At 43.4% G+C, this 22,616-nt stretch overlaps 1 protein-coding gene across 1 annotated transcript in view; it reads left to right on the forward strand.

Annotated features, from left to right (window-relative positions):
* The window catches only part of CC2D2B (coiled-coil and C2 domain containing 2B), a 1,912,120-nt gene that overhangs the window by 851,828 nt on the left and 1,037,676 nt on the right, over positions 1–22,616 (forward strand). The window contains exons 16-17 of the mRNA XM_086919535.1: positions 4,544–4,684; positions 5,876–5,878. Coding sequence (XP_086775661.1) covers positions 4,544–4,684; positions 5,876–5,878 — 144 coding nt within the window. The remainder of the gene's footprint in view (positions 1–4,543; positions 4,685–5,875; positions 5,879–22,616) is intronic.

The raw sequence follows: 22,616 nt of genomic DNA on the forward strand, positions 1-22,616 counted from the left end.
AGCCGGGCCGAAGACGGCTGTAATGCCAGAAACCTGTCCCCGGAAGCTTGTTTCCTTTCCAGTATAAGAATTGGCTTGGTAGTTTGGTCTGCCCTGTTCCCATGATGCACTGGGCCAGGGACAGACTAATTTGCATATAGCCAGGTTCTGAGCTGGGATGGTGCAGTGAGCTAAAAAATGGTGATGGATCAAGCGCTGATCTGTTGACTGGGTAGGAGTGTTCTGCCTAATTCAGATACTCTGTCCATCACCACCCCCCTTTTCTGAATCGTTTAGCCCACCATAAGCGTGGAAGGGTATGCTCAGACATGAGTCCCTTGCTCACTGCACCATCAGCATTCAAGCAAGCCGGGCCGAAGACGGCTGTAATGCCAGAAACCGGTCCCCGGAAGCTTGTTTCCTTTCCAGTATAAGAATTGGCTTGGTAGTTTGGTCTGCCCTGTTCCCATGATGCACTGGGCCAGGGACAGACTAATTTGCATGTAGCCAGGTTCTGAGCTGGGATGGTGCAGTGAGCTAAGAAACGGTGATGGATCAAGCCCTGATCTGTTGACTGGGTCGGAGTGTTCTGCTTAATTCAGATACTCTGTCCATCACCACCCCCCTTTTCTGAATCGTTTTGTCCACCATAAGCGTGGAAGGGTATGCTCAGACATGAGTCCCTTGCTCACTGCACCATCAGGATTCAAGGAAGCCGGGCCGAAGACGGCTGTAATGCCAGAAACCGGTCCCCGGAAGCTTGTTTCCTTTCCAGTATAAGAATTGGCTTGGTAGTTTGGTCTGCCCTGTTCCCATGATGCACTGGGCCAGGAACAGACTAATTTGCATGTAGCCAGGTTCTGAGCTGGGATGGTGCAGTGAGCTAAGAAACGGTGATGGATCAAGCCCTGATCTGTTTATTGGGTAGGAGTGTTCTGCTTAATTCAGATACTCTGTCCATCACCACCCCCCTTTTCTGAATCACCATTAAACCAGGGCTACCACTGTGCCACAGCTGGATGCCAAACATATATCAGTTATGGCCATTATTATGGGAGAAGCGGTTGCCACTCTGTCAGGATTGGTTAAAAGCAGGCCAGTCATGCTCTTAATATGTCAGTGATGGCAGCAAGTATGTAATTACTAGACTTGTATGCCCAAAATAGTCAAGGATGAAAATATTATGGCTATGGCACAATTATACCATGAATGGGCACAATTGTGTCAGCGATAATACTCTTATGATGGAGACAAGCATAAATATTTGGCAGTTCTTGACATTAGGAGCAGCTTTAAGGAATCAACACTGTTTATTTGGGAAGGACACAATGTCACAGACCCACACAAAAATGAATGTGACGCTTTTAATTTTCTCTGCCCTGGATGCATACTCTCTTCCCCTCAGCTCTTTGGTTAATCATGTTCCTAACTAACATATTTTCACTCTAGTTCTTGGAGTCACACCCTTTGGTGGGTCAGCCCTGGTTAATGCTGCTACTATTCTTTGATGGCACACAAAGTGTGACTGATCGAGCAGGGTGGATAACATGGCCAATCTCCTTCTTAGGTAGATTTAAAGTGGATAAAGATGGTTCATGTGGCAGACACTTAGGCCAACGCTGGAGCTTCCACATGCTTCAACACCCTTTGCTTACTCAGCAAGACCTTCAAATGGACGCACCCCCTGAATTCAGGAAGACCGTCACCCATGCACTCATCACCAGCTGGACTATGGGAACGCCCTCTATGCCGGAATCAGCAAATCTCTACTCCACAAACTTCAGACTGTCCAGAACACCGCAGCCAGACTCATCCTAAGCATCCCGCGACAAGACCACATTACCCAGCATATATGAGACCTCCACTGTCTCCCCATCAAAAAAAGAGTGACCTTCAAGCTGCACACACACACGCCTATAAATCCCTCCACAACACCGGACCCCAATACCTCAACGAAAGAATCTCCTTCTACACCCCCAACAGAAACCTCCGCTCTGCTGACCAGGCCTTGGCCAAAATCCCCTGCATCTACAGAGCCAGAACAGGAGGCACACCCTTCTATATCATGGCCAAGACCTGGAACAAACTCCCCCTCAGCATCAGATGAAGCCCCACGCTGAAAGAATTCAGGAAGAGCCTCAAGACCTGGCTTTTTGATTGACCAGAGCTGTCTAAATCCCCCCACACACTCCCCCAGTGCCTTGAGACAGTCACAGGTGAGTAGTGCGCTCTATAAATCCCTGATTGATTGATTGGCCACCACAGCCTGTGTTTGAGTGTTAACAACAGACCCTGCCATTGGTTTGGCTGTCTTTAACTCTTAAGGGTAGTGAAATGAGGAGTGCTGCCTTCTTCAATATACACAGAATCTCTGAGATTGGCTTGGTTTGGCTTCACCTCTGAGAGCTACTTTGAGGGTGCTGGTGAGCTACCAGTAGCTCCCGAGCTACTAGTTGGAGACCCCTGCTCTAGGGTCCCACCTATGGGAGGACCTGGGGTGGGGGTGGTTACACCCCTTCCCCTTTGTCCAGTTTTATGCCAGAGCAGGGGCTGAGTGCCCCTGCAACCGGTTTGAACTGGGGTATGCATAGGGACACCAAGTGTGCCCCCAGCACTGTCTGAAAAGCATTCACTGAATGCACCCACCCAGCCCCAATACAATAAAGCCGGTCTGGGGAGGTGGTTACACCTCCCTGTGAAAGGAAACTTATTGTCCATACCTCTCCTGCAGGAGTTTCGTCCAGCAGCAGGAGGTCAGACTCGTGTATGTGGCTGCAGCATCCATTTTGTGATGCTGGGGCTCTTTTAAACTATTACCGGTCAGGTAAGTGTGTACATGCCTTCTCCCTCTAGAAGGGTGTAGTTCTACCCCGCCGCCAGGACTTGCAGGGGGAGGGGTAGGATTCAAAGTGTTTGACACCAAACACGACATGTTTTGATGCAGCCATTCCCAGTTAGCATGTAGCGCGAGGCTATAATGCACTTAAGAGTATATGGTATGGCTGTATTATTAATATTATTATTATTATGTTTCTTATATAGCGCCAGAATCGACCCCCGAAGGGGTATCTCAGCACTTGCCTTGGGAACCCGTCCTGGTTTTTCCCTGTGAGATAGCCCCTACAGGGCATCCCCAAGGTGAAAGCCAGGCATCCCGCCGCGGGGGGCCGTTGCGGAGATTAAGCAAGCTTAATGCCCAGAGTTGCAGAGTGTGAACCCATGATTAGGTCAGGCACCGAAGCGAGAATTATCGAGTCCGTGGACGTTTTGAGCTCAACACCCTGCCTCGTCGGGAATCGAACCCTGGTCCCGGGTCTGACCTCTGCTTCAGGGTCTGCCTGCTCTAACCAGTGAGCCACACTTCTCCACTCAGAACAGCTACAGAGAAGTGATTCCGAAAGCTGCAGAGGGACTCAGCTCATGCTAGGGCACCCTTTCACACAAAACCAAGCACTCTGCCTTCAGGATTGCCAATGCCTGCCATAGGAGTGACTTATAGGTTTATATGTGTCTGTCATTAAAGGTAGATATAGGTAGCCTATATTTTAGTAAGGGCACCACCTTACCCAGGCTGCAATAGCAGACCTGTGGTGCCATTTTGGAAGGCTTCCCACGGGTGGCATAATACATGCTTCCGCCCCTGGTAGGCCTCTGGGGTAACTATGCCCTTGGTACCTAAGGTACCATACACTAGGGACTCACAAGGGTAACCCAGTAACCAATCTGGAGTGTACCTAAAGTGCATGCAATCAATTTAGAGAGGAAGCAGCTAGGCTTGGGTCCTGAATAGCAGGGCCCCAGCCAGACCAAAGTCGAAAAACAGTAAAACACCAGCAAAACGTGGGGGTAACCATAGTAAGCAGATCCTACTCTACTACAGAACTCTGCTGTCCCTTGTAAGACTATATGCTTATTTTGCAGCCCATTTGTAGTCCTGTGTCATTAATATTAATGATTGCCAATTTTTTATACTGTGACGGTTTGCTACACCCTATGCAACTCAAAAACATTCTTAGGTTGGGCACCAGCTGCTGTGCAAAAACAGCCATTCCTTGGTGACCCAAGAATAATACATTGATTCCCTGCTATTTTAAGCCTGTAGTATATATGTAGGCCGTTACATCAAAGTTGTCGTACAGAAAGCCATGAACTAAATATATGTGCAGGTCTAATCTAGACCCTTTATCACTTTGACTCATTATGACCTCTTCTAACTTTATCAGGAGTTCCAAAGAATTAATGGGAACAAGTGAAGTATTATTTGTTTGTAATTTCAGTATACTGCAGGGCATTTTTATCCATGAATACATCAACCCAACTAATTTATAATTGGAGCAAAAAAGATTACACAGCTACTGTCATTTAATTACAATTCTATCCTCATGGTTAAAGTTGGGAATTGCGTATGATTTCGCTATAGGAAAGAGGTATTTTTCATTCAAATTATTATTTTCTTCAATGGGTAGTTAACTTTTTCTTTGGTTAACTAATATAATGATTCACTGTGGTTTATGTAATGAAGTTGGTCTGTGTTATTATGTCTTCTGTTTTGTTATCGTTATAGAGACACCCAAAGTCTCCTGGACATCGAAGAACAAAAAGATGCATCCTTAAAACATAATATGGTAAAGGTCTGGAAGCAAATAAAATCCCTTCGCTTGCGACAAGGATATGTTAATACACCTGTAAAGCTACATTTCAAGAAGTAAGCAAACATTATTGTCTCTTCCCCAAAATGTAAAGTGTGAAAAATCAAAAATGTATGTGGTTATTAAATGAATATTAATAAGGCATATCCCTCCAAATCAATAAAAAATAAAAACAAATTCAATGATGGCTGGTGACATTTAACCGCATCGCTGCGGCGGCTTTTCCCGCTGTGCGCGGCATTTTCAAAAATCCCGCGTAACGTGACAAAGCCAGCTCGTCATCCGCGCAGCGCAGGTAACGCCCATGACGAGCTGGCTTTGTCATTAGCGTCGAAGGGGTTAAAAGTGGTGAGGCATAAAGGTTGGTGATGTGTGCACTGTTGAGAGCGAGCATTGCAAGCAAGCCTGAGGTAAAACAACACTTACAATGCAACTTTTACAATGCACTACCTTTACAACAAAACTTTTACAACGCAACATCCATTACAACGTATGCCATTACAACGCAACCATTACAACGCATGTCATTACAAAGCATACCACTACAACGCATGTCATTACAACGCAGTCATTACAACGCATACCATTACAACGCATACCTACACTATCCAACACTTACCCTACTGTTGCACCCCCTGGAGTTAGAATAGTAATTTTTACCCCTACACTATCCAATACTTACCCTACTGTTGCACCCCCTGGAGTTAGAATAGTAATTTTTACCCCTACACTATCCAATACTTACCATACATGCAATGTAATGGTATGCGTTGTAATGGTATGTGTTGTAAATGTAGTATGCGTTGTAGTAAAATGCGTTGTAAAGGTAGTTTCAAAGAATTTGTTGTAATGGCATGCGTTGTAATGGAATGCGTTGTAATGGATGTTGCTGTGTAAAAAATGTGTTGTAAAGGTATGCGTTGTAAAAGTATGAGTTGTAACAACATATATCCAAGCCTGAGCATCATAAGAGGGGAAAATAAAATAAAATAAAGTTAAATTAAATTAAATAAAAAAATAAATTAAACCACTTAACTTGCACTCGCCGCATCTCTGACTTGGTGCAGCCAGTGCAAGGTAAGTGGTTTTATTAATTGATTTATTTTACTTTCCCTATCCCGTCGTCTGTTCACTTTCTACCCCACCATCCCTGCCCGCACCGCCCCACCACTGCTACCTGTGCCGGCTGCTCCCGGTTTGCCATGTTGAATTACTACACTGCCTCTGGTAACTCTGATGACCTTAAGAAGGTGAGAGAAATTGGATTTGCGTTTATCTGCATGATGTGGAATTTATATTCTGACGTACATCTGTGCCTTTATATGGCCATTTGTTATTTTGCAGCTTTAATCATATTGTTTTAAAAAAATATATATATTTACTTTGAACTCTGTTCACCACTTTTTCGTGGATGACCTTGTAGCAAATACCGTTGCTGAATAGTTGTTTACACAACCACCAAGGATAAACTTGCGGTACAGTATGCTTTCCTATGAGAAATAGAAACAGACTTGCACCAGTGACAGCAAGGGACCTTGTCCTATACAACCATAGTCTCTTTCTCTCTCAAAGTATTAATACAATCCAATAGGTATTGGTGAGTGATGCTAGCTTGACACTGTTATTGAGGTAGTGATTGAAATGTCAACCTGCCCGTCATACAAAACTGTAACAATGTGTTTTATGAGGTACTTAATTTAACATTGTGCCTGTTATTAGCAATTCCCGGAAACCTTCTATAAAGAAATGTATCAACATGAAGTCCAGAACAGCTTTAGTGATGGCAGGCGGTTTGACCTGGCCCTCTCTGCAGAGTCATCCCCAAACCTTTTTGCATTTTGCCCCTCCCGTTTTCTGAATTTTTTTTTTTCAGCTGTAGGACTCTGTGCACTTTACCACTGCTAACCAATGCTAAAGTGCCTGTGCTCTCTTCTTTAAAGATTGTGAAATTGGTTTGCCTCTGATTGGCACATTTAATTGACTTGTTAGTCCCTATTAAAGAGGTACAGCATGTATCCGTGCCTTGTAAATTAAATCCACTAGTGGACCTGCCGCACTTATTGTGCCATCCACTTAAGTAGCTCTTTACGCCATGTCTAAGGCCTGCCATTGGAACCTGTGAGCTAAACTGCCAATATGACCTGCCAAATAAACCTCCCTTTTTAATACATATAAGTCACTCCTAAGGTAGGCCCTTTCAGGCCATTGGACAAAGTGCATTGTATTTAAAAAGTTGGACACATACTTTTGAGTTTTACATGTCTTGGTAGTGAAGAACTCCTACATTAATTTTTCACTACTGTGAGGCCTACCTCTACCAAAGGATATCATTGGGTTACCTTATTACATTTAATAAGTGATAACTTGTTGGGTAACAGGTAGAAATGTCATGTTTGGTCTCAAAAGAATTGTAATTTAAAACCTTTTTTGATAGTAAAGTTGGATTTTTAAGTCACAATTCTGAAAATGGCACTTTGAGAAAGTTTGCATTTTCTTGTCCTAACAGTTTGGTGCCTGCAGTCTGTGGTCTGGGTCACATGATTGTGATTAGAGTGGTAGTTGTACTTTGTGTATTTCTCACGGACAGTAAGACACAGGGGGTCTAGGTGTTGGCAGGAAAGTCCATCCTGCCAGGATAGGAGGGCCAGAGATATTTCCTGTTCTGAACTACAGGGACACAAAAATCTCCAACAACTTGGACCATGCACCTGAGTCTTACATTCTAAGTAGTGCCCACCCTGTCCTGGACCCCCAGAAAAGGTGCTAAAGGTGGCCCAAACATCCCAAAACCAAAACTTTGCACTTGGACAATTTTCAGCTAACAAGTCCCTTGAGAACCTAAAGAAGACTGGGACCTAACTGCTTGCTGTTCCGCTTAAGATGCGTTGCCGATCAGCCTGACTTCACAGTAGCTCCCCCTGCATTCTTCTCGGCAACAGCAAATCTGTTCTGTGGCTCCTTTCAGAAGGGGTATCTGGCTTCGTGGAGCACTCAAAGGCTGCAGGTTCATCCCACTGGAGATTTTCAACTCCCAAAAAAGTTATAAAGTCTGGCCGTAGAAAGATTGAGTGTGATTTCATTCAGCTGCTCCTCATTGACAATGCTTACTCCTCAGACACTGCCAGCTGCCTAGCCCTGCTCAACTTTACCTTCTCAGACATTTTTCAGAAAATGTTCTTCTAATGCTGACAGTAATCCAATCAGCTTCTTGTATTCGAACCATGCTCCATCGCAGTCAGTCAAAAATTCGACTATGCCCCATCTCGCGTGACAGAGACCCTCTGTTGGCGCTTTGATCTTTTAGGTGCTAGTTTTTTCAAAAGCTTTAAACTCTGGTTCTACTGATTGGATTTTTTATTTTTGATGTGAAATAATTTATTAAAATGTTCTCTCTTTTTCTAAATTAGTGTGGGATTTTTCTTGTGTTTTCACTTTATTACTGTTTAAGTGATTCATAAATACTTTACACATTGCCTCTAAATTAGGCATTTCAGCTTTTGTGCCAAGCCACCAGAGGGTTGAGCACAGGATAATTTAGGACTTTAGTGATTCACCCTGACAAGGATTGTGATTGGTGCTTGAGAAGGGTTTTCACCCCCTCAGTCAAAATCCCAAATAGTAGCACATGCTCAACAAATTTTAATTCCCAACACTTAGGCCATCATTGCGAGTTAGGCGCAGCAGAATTCCTGCCCAATCACAAATGGCCTGGTGTTTTGGCACCTAGTTTTCCCAGGTGTGAAACACCAGACTCTGTTTTACTGGCTGGAACCCCGAGCCAGAAAAATTACTTAGGTCTTCTATTTGGCCAATGTGGGATCTCACATAAACTCCTTACCTCTCTTGCTCCACCTCTGCCCTGCACAAAATCCACAGTTCCCATGTCACACCTGGTCAGCGCAGGTGGTAAACGGGTACATGAAAACCCTTGTAATTGTAAATTCTGCCTGCCTTTACTTCTGTAAAACCAGATCTGCACAGTTTTTGCCCATTCCATGGGGTTTAACTTGTAATTGCATGGTACCCTCTTTCATTGAGGCCCGATTTGAAGCCAGCTTTGCAGCTGGCCCTGCCATTAACTCGTCGGCGACCACTTTTCCTCCATAAAAGTTTCTAAGACACAAGGCAAACGTTCCACCGGGTTGAACCTAGTCCCTGTAGCCGAACCGCACTCCTGCATGGTCGGCCTTAACTTTTTTTTTTTACAATAGATTTTTTTTTAAATACATTTTATTAAAATTTTACATCCAACAGGGTGTGCCCCCAACCGGCAGTATTTATACAAGGCACGGATCAATGATACATGAGTCGCTGACGAGGGTATCCCTTGAGGATTGATAAAACATGCATACCAACAACCCTCACCACCCAACTCCCCCCTCCCCTGCACCGCACTTCGCGCTTGAAACATTATACAGGAGTAAAAACATATAGAAATATTTCCGCACCAGCTAGACCCTCTAAGTGGGATTGGAAGTCATTAAATGGTAAGCCTGTCTATGAGATCCTGATTTGTGGACGTGGGAAAGATAGAAAGGTCAATGCCACTGTATTTAGCCCATACAGCCCAGATCTTCCCATGTTTTTGCGGGCAAACTCGAGCCTGAAACACCACCACCTCAGCAGACATACATTTGTCTAATGCGGACTTCCAAGCCGCCACCAAAGAAGGAGAATAGGACTTCCACTGTTGGGCTATGTCGCGCTTGGCCAATGTGAGCCCTAAGAAGAGCAGGTGTCTTTTGGATATATTCCCCAGATATTGTCAGTGCTGTGGAGAAGAATTAGACGGGGATCTGCTGGGAGATCCCAACCCAGTACACCCCCTAGGCAGGACAACACACTTGACCAAAAATGCTGCAGCGCTGTGCAGCCCCAGACCGTGTGTAGAAAGGAGCCATCATCTGACTTGCATCTGAGGCAGGTTGGGAATGAAATAGCCCCCATCTCCAGAGACCGAGGCGGGTGTAGTACACACTGTGGAGCTATTTAAACTGGATCAGTCGGTATCTGGTGGACACAGCTGAACCCCTAGGGCTCGCCAGGGCCTCAGTCCTGTTGTCATCAGAGAGGGTCGATACATCTGCCTCCCATGCCGCCCTCTTCCGGTCCAGGTTCGTCCTGGCATGTGTGATCAGTGTCTGATAGAGTTGACAGATTTTATGTCCCTCTAGATCCCCATCAATAGTCTACCCTCTAATGGGTGAAATTCTGGCAGCGTAATAAGGTTTTTAATCAGGGGAGACAAGGCGCGGCCTTAACTTTTGACTTTGACCTGGTCTACCTCAGCTAGATAACTGCAATTGGTACTTTGTAATTTATGGTGCTATTTTTATTTCAAACTTTAGACATTCATATCTCTAGTTCTACTTGTTGGTAGGATTTTTGTAGTTTAGTGTCATTTTATGTATTAAAATGTACTCTATTCATTTAAGTTGGTTTGGGATTTTCTTTGTGTTATGTTTTCAAAATTTGACTGGTTCATTACGGCAAACATATTTTACACATTACCTATGAGTTAAGCCTAACTACTTGTGTGCCAAGCTACCAGAAGTTTAGCCACAGGTTTATTTAGTTACTTTTGTGGTTAACACTGACAAAGATTGTGATTATTATTTAAGGTGGGCTCTCACCCCTTCAACTAATACTCCAATTTCTTCCACTCAGCGAATCCTTCCTTCCCATATCTGAAACCACTCACTCACCAAGATGTGCTCAGTCTGGTCTGAGCTGTTACTCCTGGCACCAGAAACCAGGACAGGAAGGGTAGACGTTTTCAGGATTGAGGGATTTATTTGTACTTCGAAAAAGACAGCCTTGTGACTGTGTGATTGTCTCTGATTTTCTGCTATGGCCATCACAGGAAGACAAATGCTGGCTTCCATGAGCTAGCATTTTGTAGAACGTTTGGACTTGCAGGTTACTTGGTACACGAATATTGACTGTTGTTGCGCTCTGCTGCTCCTGGCTGAAGAGCTCATTCATGATTTGCCACTGTGACCTGTGGAGAAAAGAGGAAAGGTGCCCATTGTGCCCACCTGGAGAAAAGCTGCCCTGATCCATGAAAGGTCTACACAGAATTTGATGACTGGAGACTCTGTGTGAAGAATACCTCCCTGGATCAACATTGCAAAGGAGAAATGAGATCTCAGCAGCATTGCTCGGCTAGGGAAAGTAGCAAAGACTAATGGCCAACATCATGTGGATTGCAGAGCTACAGTGACACATCTGCAAAACTGAGTGTGTTTAGTCTGCCCTGTTTCTGATCCACCCAGTTCCCTAAGAGTTCTTAGTGGAACACTATAGGGTAACATTGAGAGATGACCAAGGTTATAAACAAATATAGTGTTGATTACCAAGGAGCTATAAAATAATTTAGGATTGGATCTCGGCCCCATAAAGTGCTAAAACCCTCTAGTATGATTTCTGTACCTCAGCTTAAACTGCTCTATTGACCTACATGTATATAAAAGTACTACTCTCTTTGGGAGCTATAGTACTAACTAAACATTGATTTTTTTAATGTTATTTACTATGGCATATAGTATCAAGATTTTACTGCCCACCTCCAAAAATACTGCCCTATTAATATCCTGAGAAAGTCATGTGCCCAAAGCGAGTAACTTAGGGCCTTATTTAGGATAGAGTACTCTGTCACAAATGTGGTGGATTGCCCGTCCACTGTATTACGATCTCCATAGGATATAATGAGATCATGATACAGCAAACAGGATGTACATCACATCAGTGATGGAGTATTTCCCCTACGCTAACATCTAAATTAGGGCCTAAATTATCTAACTGGGCTGAATCAATAATGGGAGCCAAGGGGCACCATTACTAAACAACAGTACCATCAAAGGATACTGCACAGTAATCACTGTCTAAACTAGGGCATTAAGGTATGGCCTTACAGGCATCTAGTAATTTGTCTAAGGGCTAGAGTTAAGAGGGGTCATTGCAAGAAAGTATTGGAAGCTGGTTGAGGATAGAAGGGAGTGGAGATCGGACAGAAATTCACCTCTGGGTGTTATCAATATTGCTGTTTGATTGGACTATGTCAATCATGCCTGAAACCTTTAATGCAAACATAGGTGACAGCAGCTTCCACAAAGTTTCCTAGAGATAGCATTTAAATGGGAGAGAGTGGTTGCTCTGTGCCTCTCCGGCACGCCACGCGGTGTGATTTGTAAAATGCAATCTGTTCAAATGGAGTACAGTAGGAGAAACAGGATGAGAATTACCCAAGAACCTTTCCTTACATTTACATGACAGAGTGGAGAGATGTATTACATGGCCGAAAGTATGCAATGCTGCTGGTAAGTAAAAGAGGACAAGCATGGAGGATTTACCAGTACCAAGAACGAAGAGTGAAAGGCAATGGTCTCTGCAGCACCTAGTTTGGAATTCGGATTCATTGTACCAAAAGTGATTGAATGAGTTGATGTTTTAAACAGGTGCGTGGCTACCCTATAATCAGTGAGCCAATGGAGTCTGGTATTAAGCTAGTGGCAAGACCTTACTTATTACAGACTGTCTTGTATTCTTAATTAATATAGTCCTAATGTTTTTGACAGCTTTAGTGGTGGATTCTTTCTGTTTGGGTGTAGTGTCATCAACTGTGTTAATGTTAATGTAGAGAAGTAGGCATTGGTTTATATTTAAATGTGGAAGCCTCCTTAATTTCCTTGTCTGAGAACATGTAAGCATGTTTGCTTTTGAATGACACTTTAATCTAAAAGAACTTACCTGCCTGTATAATGCTGCTACTTTTTAGGTCTGGCGTTAGCCAAGACCTTTTGATTTTACCAAAATTAGATGTATAATATACTTATTTAAAGGAACTTTCAGCCTCCCCGGTTCCCCCAGTTGCCTGTTCTTGTACCATTCACATTTTGCTTCCACCCACTGCAGCATATAGCATGGGGCAATAGGTCAGCCTATTTCAGCCACTGGCTAACTTCACTTTTGTGACTGCATTTAGCCGTTTCACAAGGAGCGAGCACATGCTCATATGAAGTAGTTCCCTTCAGTGCCAGTGTTTTTTTTTCTATTATTACTTAAGGTTGACATTTTTGTAAAGCCTGATGTGATAGCAGCATGTTTTCTACCAGATGAGAGCATAGAGCACATTCCATCTTTATCAGTTCCTGTCCCACGCTAAAGCTGTTGTGAATTTCCTTTATTTTTGTGACTGCTGCTTTTTCACACCATACCAGCAGCCCACATGTGCTCATAATAGAAACTCATGAGGGTGCTCTATCTTTACAACTCTGTCTGTCTGTCATTTCTTCTTTCTTTCCTTTGCTTTTTTCTTGCCTTATTTCTTTCGTTCTTTACTTTCTTCTTTCTTTCATCTTTCTTGTTTCTTTTTTTCTTTCATTTCTTCTGTCTTTCCTTCTATCTTTCTTTCTCTTTCTTTCTTCCTTCTCGACTTTCCTCCTTTCTCTCCTTCTTCCCTTCCTTCTTTCTTCCTTCCTTTTTTCATCCTGTCCTTCTTTCCTTGTTCCATTCTTTCCTTCCTTCTTCTTGCTTTCCTTTCTTCTTACACTCCTTCCTTTCTTCCTTTCCTTCCTTCTTTCTTGGATTCTTTTTCTTTCTTCTTTCATTCCTTCTTTTCTCCTTTCTTTCATTCTTGGCAGCCAATGCCAGACTGATTTGCTTTTTTAGTCTGCGTCAGCCAAGACCTTCTGATTTTCCCTATAGGCATTTTCAGCCAGGCTTCCTCCATTAGTCTGTGGTTCGGTCATTCACTTTTTCTTCCACCTGCACCAGCATACATCAAGGGACAATGTGCCAGCTCACTTAAGCCACTGGCAGACTTCACTAGGAGTTATGGCATATTCCCTTTCACAAAGGGCATATCAACACACATAGTAGTTCCCTTCAGTGCCAGGGAGTACTTGAGATCAAAAAACAATAACGTTGTGCAAAAACCATGACAAAACAAGAATTACCAAACGGCTGGGAGCCAATGTCAGACTTATTGGCTTGGCCAAAGATTTTTTACATTTAGTTACAGTTGGCTCAATTTCTGTTTTATTTGGTATCATAGTGTTTATACCTTCTAAATAAACATTCATAATACAGCCAACACCTGTTCTGTTGTGTTAAGCATTTTATACAGGGGCGTGCTCACTAAATGCATTGCCTCTCTGCCCTGCTGAGGCATTCTTTGATGCTGTTTTCTACAAACAGAGGTAATGCTCAGAGCTAAGCTTATATTGTATGCAAGCAGTACATTAAAATTAAAGTGTTGGTCCGTGAGTAGTGTTTAGTCTCCATTGAGGGTTACTTTGTCATGGGAGGTTATTGCAACCTACCGCAAACCTGTGTGAATTTGACAGTGTTGGGGATGGGGTAGTGGGGGGTACCTTCATTAGACCCCATTGTATGAGCTTTCCAAAAACGGCAGTATGGCATGGGCTATATTAGAGGAGCTTTGACTGAATGGTTGAGCCTTGCAACTTTACTCCAAACCAAAATTTTCATCCGCTTGTGTGTGTCTGTGTTTGTTTGATGACTTATGTGTTTAGTCATAGAATATTGTAAAAAGCATTTACTTGAAAAGGCAAGGCTGGACTTGAAGCTCAAACAGCTCTGTAAGAAAGTGTAACATAATCCCCATATTGCTTCATGTGAACAAGTGCAAGGAAGCCCATCTCTTTCCAATGGAGGAAGCTGTAGTCCACCCTCTTGAAAATATAGCGGAAGAAGGGGTGAATTGGTTTATTTTAGGATTTTAAAACAATTGGCCAAAATACACTGACTAAAAATGTCATTGGTTTTACAGGCAATTCTGAAGGAGACCTGAATAAATATTGCAATACCTTTAAAGCAATATTTCTTTCTTGCCTTAAATTTTGAGTGTGGTTACAAAACATATATGTGTCTGATAGCAAACATTGGATCCATTGCGGGCAGATACTTGTGTTGAGAGGCATTGCCTCTCTGATGCAATGTGACCCACTGGCACAAATAAAGATAATTTATTTTATACCAAATGCGTATGTGTCAGAAACAGCTTGGGAGCTGTGGTACACACTGGGATAATTAGGTCTCAAACGAAGTGATGGAGTCAGTTTGCCTCTGGTGTTCCAGGGATGACCTACAAGGATCTTGAAAACTGAACAAGAACTGGAGACTTCACCTTAGGGTCAGTGAAGCAAGCAGACCAAGGATTAGGAGTATCTGAATCATTACATACATGTTAGACAGACAAAATAGCACAATGATAAAATGATGCAGCTCTCATCTATGGCTGTGCTCTTAGGGATGGTCCTTCTAGTATTCTATTGCTCAACTGTGCCTTTCTCTAATATGGGGATATAAACACAAGTTCAATGCTAACTCACTTCATTGTTGGGTCATTAGGGTCATGCTTGTTCAATTATCTCCTCATTTCTTCAGTGAGCGGAGAACCTCTTCTGGGTTGTGCTGCCGTGGTCATTTACCAGCCTTACCTTCTTCTCGGGTACTCCACTGGGTCTTTTCAGGGCGACCATGGTCAAATAGTATTTGAAGTCTTGGATCGGCTGACACAGGCCCAATCAAACCTCCCTCCCTGCCCAAACCGGAGGGACCCCAGCCCAGATGTTTTGTTGAAAGAAAGAGTCAGTTTCTCCGCAGGCGAACAGGGAGTTAGATGGGGAGCTTCATATGTCCCTAGAGCTTGTGCTGTTTGATCTCAGGGCCAGGATGGTGACAAAAGGGCAGAAGTCAAGGAGTACAATGCCACAGTGCAGTGCAGTTTCAGCAACAGTAGGAACTGTGGGTCAAGATTACAATTAGTTTAACGAGTCACACGTCAATGAGCTGTACAAGGCCCTTAGGTTCATAAAAAACATTTATCTGGCAGCAAAATAAGAGTTCTTTAAGATTTCAATCTGCACTGGCAACAACACCGAACTTTCTAATGCTATGAAAATCAGGCAATAGTTAACCTTAAAGCCCAGCTGGTGTCAGACATACACACACACAAATCAGACAGGAAGGAGTTTACCACAATTTTGCAAAATTGCACCAATTATCTCTCTGGAGTCCCTCACAATGTTGATGTTTCTTCTGATTTCTTGGTTAACCATGAGCACAGGATAAGCAATCTCTAATGACTGCCCGATTTAGTTTGGCTTCTTTATTGTACCAATTTAAGCACCATCCCCCACATGCATCATTGTAGGAATTTGCGATTCCTATATTGCGAAAATTAAGGAATCGCAATTTAGGAATCGCAAATTCCTATGCATTAAAAATTCGCAAAAGTTTTTGCGATTTCTTTTTTCTCCTTATTTGCGATTCCTTAATTGCGAATTGCAAATAAGGAATCGCTTTACATTGAGTCCTATGGGTCTAGAGGCCCATAGGAATCAATGGGAAGGCATTCTCAGCCAAACCAGCTCTGAGATCTCTTCACTGGTTACCCATAAAAGAACGGGTACACTTTAAGGCCCTCTGCATTGCCCATAAAAATCTTCAGGGCAATGGCCCTCCCATCTTGGCCAATTTAATCAAAATGCACAAGGCCTCCAGATATCTTCGTTCCAACGACCAGAACGTGGCACAAGTTAGCAGAATTAATAAGGCCCGCACGGGTGGTCTACTCTTTTCCCATAACATCGCGAGGCTGTGGAACTCTCTGCCCCTCTCCCTTCGACTGGAGCCCAATCATCTCGTTTTCCGTAAGAAAATAAAAACCTGGCTTTTTCCTATCAATTAATCCATCTTCTTCGATTCACTTCTGTAGCTGCAAGCGCTGGGATGCCTCCGGGTAGCCATGCACTATAAAAGTGCTATTTTCATTTCATTTTCTCATTTCATTCTCATTTTGCGAATTCGCAATTAAGGAATCGCAAAATGAGAATGCAGTTTCAAGAGTGCGGGAGGGGGTCCAAAGGACCCCCCCTGCACCCCTGGAATGTCACGTAAGTACATTTTACTCACACACATGTCCCAAGGGCATGTGTGTGTGTAAAATGTAAGTTTCAAAAATGCATTTTTTTACATTTTTGAAACTTTTCGCAAATTACCATGAAGGTTTACTTCATGGTAATTTTCCCCTCCCTACTTGCGAATTCGCACATTAAAAAAAATCATGCATAGCATTTAAGAAATCGCAAAATTTGCGATTTCTTAAACGCTATCGCAATTTGAGAAATAGCAAAAATTGCGATTTCTTAAATTGCGAAAAATGAAAAAAAATGATGCATCCCAAAAAAGGTTTTTGCATTTGCACACGGACGATTTTTGCGATTCGCGCCGTTTGCGAATGCAAAAATGCTTGATACATGTGGGCACAAAGAACAAAAGGGGCAGCATTGATGGTGTCTTGGACATACTCCATACTTCGCTCCAGACGCAGGGGAAAATGCGGGGCTGAGAGAGGAACACCAAATAACTGGTGACGGAATCTATTCTCTTCCGTTTGCATCGCGTGAAAATCCCTGCATCCCCAGATACCCATTCCATACTTTAAAATTGGCTGGCATTTCCGGTTCTATATCTCTAAAATCAGGCAATAGATTTTTGGCAATAGACTTGGCGAACAAGCAAGTGGTACCTACAGCTTGAGTATTTGCGAGATATCCTCTTTTTAATACACGTTGACCAAGTGCATCAAACTCCAAGCCCAAGTAAGGAAAAGAGCTAACCCTGACTAGTATTTTGCCATCAATATTTAAGGTACGGGTTTTCATGTTTCTGGGACCACATACCATAGTAAATGGTTGCTTAAGGTTAAGGTTAGTCTCCAGGTCCAGTTCTCTCATGAAACTAACATAACATAATTGAAAATGGGTCTGAGGCAGGTGGCCGTCCTTGTCAGAAGGACCGCATCGTCAGCATTTAAGAGCACGGGCACAGTCTTTTTCTCCACATAAGGAACGTCTGCCCCGACAGATAACAGTGTTTTCTTCGGATCATTCGTATCGAGGAGAAAAAGGATTGGGGCAAGGACACATCCTTGGCGCACCCCACACTTGATACTAAAATGCTCTGTGCATTCACTGGTGCTACCATACCTAACTGTAGCTGTGAGGTCGTGATGTAAGAAACTTAAAAATAAAACTAACCCCGTATCAACACCCATGCTCTCTAAAATGGTCCACAGCTTTGATTTGGATACATAGTCAACAGCACTTGACAGATCCATAAATGCCAAATGGGTAGAGATTCCCATGGCATATTTGTATTTTTTTACAATTAGATGGAGGTTGAGGCACTGTTCAATAGTCCCAAGCCCCTTTTTGAACCCATACTGACTTGGGGCAAGTATACTATTTTTATTAGTCCAGTCTAGTAGGCAGTCCAAAACTACTCTCCCAATGATTTCAGTTGCGGAATCAATAAGGGGCATCGTGCCCATTACCTTTTTTAAAAATGGGGACAATAATTGATGTGTACTACGACCTGGGCACACTCAGACTACAAACAGAGTTAAATATGGAAGTGAGTACAGGAGTCCAAAACCCTTGGCCCACCCTAAATAGACCAAGCGGGACACCCTCCGTTCCTGGAGCCTTCTTACACCATCTCTCTGCAATCGCTTTAAAAACCCCTTCCTCACTGAACTCAGGATTTAGGCAAAATGGGACCAACAACTGAAGTGCACTGTCGGCCCTGCTTTCAATAGCATACATCCGCGAAAAATGCACCAGCCAGGCCTCAGCCGTAATATGAACTGTTACTTTACCTTGAGGTATTAGCAGGGATAGAACAGACCACACAGCTTTCCAGAAGGATTATGAGCAGGGCCAGACTGGGAACCACAACCGGCCCTGGCAAAGTGCTCGGCTGGCCCCCCCTCCCCACTGGGGAGGCGGGGGTTGGAGTTGCAGCCAAGCTCTTTGCCGGGGTCGGTTTTCGGACGATTTTGTTACAGGACCGATTTTGGCAGCTATGCTGCAAAAACGGCCCTGTATCAAAAACGGCCCCCAGGGGCCCAAAACCGGCCCCCTCCCGTGCGGCGCACTGGGGAATTTCCCGGTGCCCGCTATGGCCAGTCCGGGCCCGATTGTGAGTCTTTAAGTTGACAAGCTCTCACAATGGATTCCCATTTCTCCGCTTTCCTAGCCAATTTCCTTCTCTTTAATGCTTGCTCATAGATCTTTCTGCTGGCTATAATGGCACTCTGCTCTCTTGGGGATTGCTTAAAGGCAGTGCGTAGAGATACATTGGCCGCTCTACATTCTTTATCAAACCATGATTTAATATGGAGGTGTGGCTGGGCAATGGGTCTAGGGATAACATCTCTTTTATCCACAATAACAAGTCAGTAAAATGATTTAGTATAAGGGCCGGATTGCGAGTTACCAGATTGCAGCTGTTCACCAATGCCGTACTGTTGCAGACTACCTGGGACAAAATGTGCTTCAAATTTGCAGTTCAACACACCACTCTGCGCCCTGCATTCTTCCTGATTAAAACTTGGGGAGGCATTAGCTTAGACTTGTGTTGCGCAGGGGGGGGGGGGTCATTAATTGGGATTATGCTGTAGATCTGAGTGAAGACCTAGCTGTTTTTAATAATTGAAAACATACTCTGGGAGGTAAAAATATAATCTATAGTGCTCCCAGCACCCCACCCTGTAAAGGTTGGAATATCACAACCAGCAGAGTCAGGGACCTTATTGTCCAGACCCCGTTCGACCAGTAGGGAAAATAGAACCCGCCCCCTAGAAATTTTGTTCCAATAATGCCTTGGGGACATTGCAACCGATTCTCCTTTTTTGCATTATCCATACTCACTTGTGTGTCTGATGTGTGTATAAGGAAGGGTGCACCATACTGAATAAATTCAATTTTTGTATTACATTTAGTATGCTAGCGAAAGATGAGCACAGTACCTTCATCTTCAAGCGTTATGGGGCTTTGGGTCTAGGGAGAAACATTGCAACGTTAATATTTAAAATGGCCCATCATAGGAGCAAGGCCCTATTGTGATGTCAGGGTAAGGTCAGTTTCTGTTGATAAAAATGCATGTACAATTCAGTCTCTTTATTTTTCTACGTGGGTTGAAGGCAAACATGGGACAATGAAGCACTAGGCCAAGGGAGGTGACTAAAGATCCATGCTTAAACATTGTCTTTTTGACATTGTATTGTATTGTATTGAATTGTAGGTTTGTATAGTTACTGCCTATGTTGAATGTAGTAACAAAGACACACACTAACTTTTCTATATTTCCAGAGTTTTGCCTGACTGGCATGTCCCTAATTATTTTCTACTGATTGTGTCCTTAGTGCAATTGTATAAATACTAGTTCTTAGGGAAAATATTTTCTTATGAATTCAAAGGCTACTAGCTACTGGCCGCTTTTCCTCTCTTGAATTCCATATCCACTTACCCCTTTTTCTTCACAGTTGTTTTAATTCCATTTTTAATTTCCAGATAGGTCCTTTAGCTGCTTTGTACAGGTGGCATCCACATTTTTTAATGGCAACTCGAATGTAAGAACATCCTTTTCAATAGTGATAAATATGCGATGCTGCTGCAGCTAAACCACTATTTTCAGCTATTGTAATATATATGATTGATCAATATTATGAGCTATGAATATGACGACCAGTACTGAGCATTTAGGCACCTATTGTGGGTCTCAGAAATGCTTTTTACACTAGTAAACAAAAGAAGTGCACATAAACCCTCTGATGAGTAAGTTAGTTGTTGAGTCATGCTTATAGTGCACCTGCAGTTTTGCTTTTAGCAATTATGTTTAGTGGTTAAGGATTTATAGTTTTGGGGTCTCACAATTTGTCCATGATGGGTGTGGATGACTTCAGTATTCGACTTCTGTTCTTATAAATAGGAAAATAAACAAATTACTGGGTCAATGTAACGAGGGGTGGGAAAATAGCAAGGGAGCAATACGATCTATTGGGATAGTAAGTAGGGACTAAAGTCTGAACGCACTAACCTTAATTCCCAAGCCAACACGGGCAATTAACTTTTTTGGGCACTTTTCCGAATCCTCAGCCAACCATATGCAATAGGTTAGAATTAGAACCATGGGAAATATGAATGGGTCAAGAAAGCACAGAGACTCGACAGAGTCACTCTAAGTCGCCTGGGAACTAACATCTACTGGGTCACAATGGATATCTAAAGGCAAGATACATATCTTAAGTACTTTATCGGTGTATAAGTGCTCTAGCACTGGCTTTAATTAATTATATACCTTAAGAATATATCTCAGATTCATTGTGATCAAGTGGAACTCTGACATGGTAAGATGGTGGTTGAAGGGATCTAGGAGTCTCAGGTGCCTAGTGTGGGTCTTCTGATGGATGTATAGTTAATTGGACAATATATGTGGCTGTGGGGGATATGAGTGAGACATTAGAAAATGAGCGAGTTATGTTGCCTGTGATGTGTGCCTGGTGGCTGGAGGGGCACATGGGATTTCTTTGACATACATTGGAGTTTAAAAGACACATATTGTCTGTAAGGTGCATCTCGAGGCAGTGGGTAGTATGTGAAGACTTATGAGGTATGTGAGTGGCACACAAGTTCTACGACAGAGAGCTGAGCGACTTATCGTACTTATTTGGGGGAAATCATGGAAACGTGTGTGGTGTGCTCTTGACATACAGTGCATTTCAGAGAGACCTGGATTATGTGAAAGATATAGAATGTGTGGAAGTAGGTAAGGTCTGTGTGAAAGGTCCATGGTCCAAGGGTCGATCTGTATGGGTCCGTGAAACATGGCCTGCCTCTTGCGAAAAGGAGACGCACCATAGTTGGCATATTGGAAAAGAGTGTATGTGTTATATGGGTAATAGCTGGGTGTTTACTATGAGGCTGTGTATACATGCGCCAGATTTGGACAGCATGTGTGTGCCCACTTGGGGGGATTTTCACTCAGTGGAAGTTGTTCATGCTCGCTACGCTCATTCATAGTTTTACGCCTCACCACTATCAAATTTCACCAGCCGCCACAGCTTATTAACAATTGCAGACGGGCGGGTGGAGTGAGAAGAGGTGGAAATGGGGTCGTCTTGGAGTGGGATGGGGGGAGGGTTTGTTCAATTAAAAACATGTATAAAATAATTTATAACGAAACTTACCGTCCTGCGTCGCTGCCACCTCAGCTTCTGGATAGGTCCACCCTCCGACTCCCGCCTTCCTGCCTTTTCCGAATTGAATTCCTGCATCGTCATCAGCCAGCAGGCAGCCTCCCTCCCTCCTGTCTGCCAATCACAAAGCTGCAATGGCAGCGTTGTCATTGGTGAGGCGCAGTGGTGCGCGCCCCACCTGGGCCATTTTCTTTATGTAGGCTTCTGCACAGCAGCCTACATAGGGAAAAAGGGAGAGTGGGCGGTTTGCTCGAGGGCAGGGACGAGTGGCTTGTCCACTGCGGTTCATACTGACTGTTTGGGCGGCCTCAGGCTGCCCATACAGTCAGTATGAACAACAGTGGGTAAGCCACTCCCCCCTGCCCTCGAGCAGGACCGCCCACCCCCAACCAGGCACTTCTGCTTTCTCGCCGTGCGAGAAGGCAGAAACATAAATCGTAGTTATTACCATTTATGTTTCTGCCTTCTCGCACTGCGAGAAAGTAGTGAGGCAACACCCCCATGCCCCAATGGAGGAGCCGCCACTGCTAATGACGGTTGTAAGAGTGTGGCACTTCTGACTCCCTTTCCTGCTAAAGGGCAACTGCTTTCTGTTTGTAATAACATGCTCTCTGATTTCCATCTATATTCTAGATTAAGTCTCTTAAACGAGATTAAAACAAACATTCAGATTTCTGTAGTTCACATTAAAATCAAACAATCACTTCCCTAACCTACTATAACCAGTATAAATACTGTATCTAACTTCTATGTAATACATGCATTGACAAAAATATTCAACGTCTTCTAAATTGACAATCTTTCCAATTCCTCACATAGATTAGCACAAAAAAGTTACAAGGAAAATCTAAGTATACACTCTTTAATGTTGTCTCTGAAACTGTACTTATTGTTTTCCAATTATTCGATTGGATTCCTAA

The sequence above is a fragment of the Lissotriton vulgaris genome, chromosome 5 (assembly GCF_964263255.1).
Source record: "Lissotriton vulgaris chromosome 5, aLisVul1.2, whole genome shotgun sequence".
In the NCBI taxonomy this organism is placed as follows: domain Eukaryota; kingdom Metazoa; phylum Chordata; class Amphibia; order Caudata; family Salamandridae; genus Lissotriton; species Lissotriton vulgaris.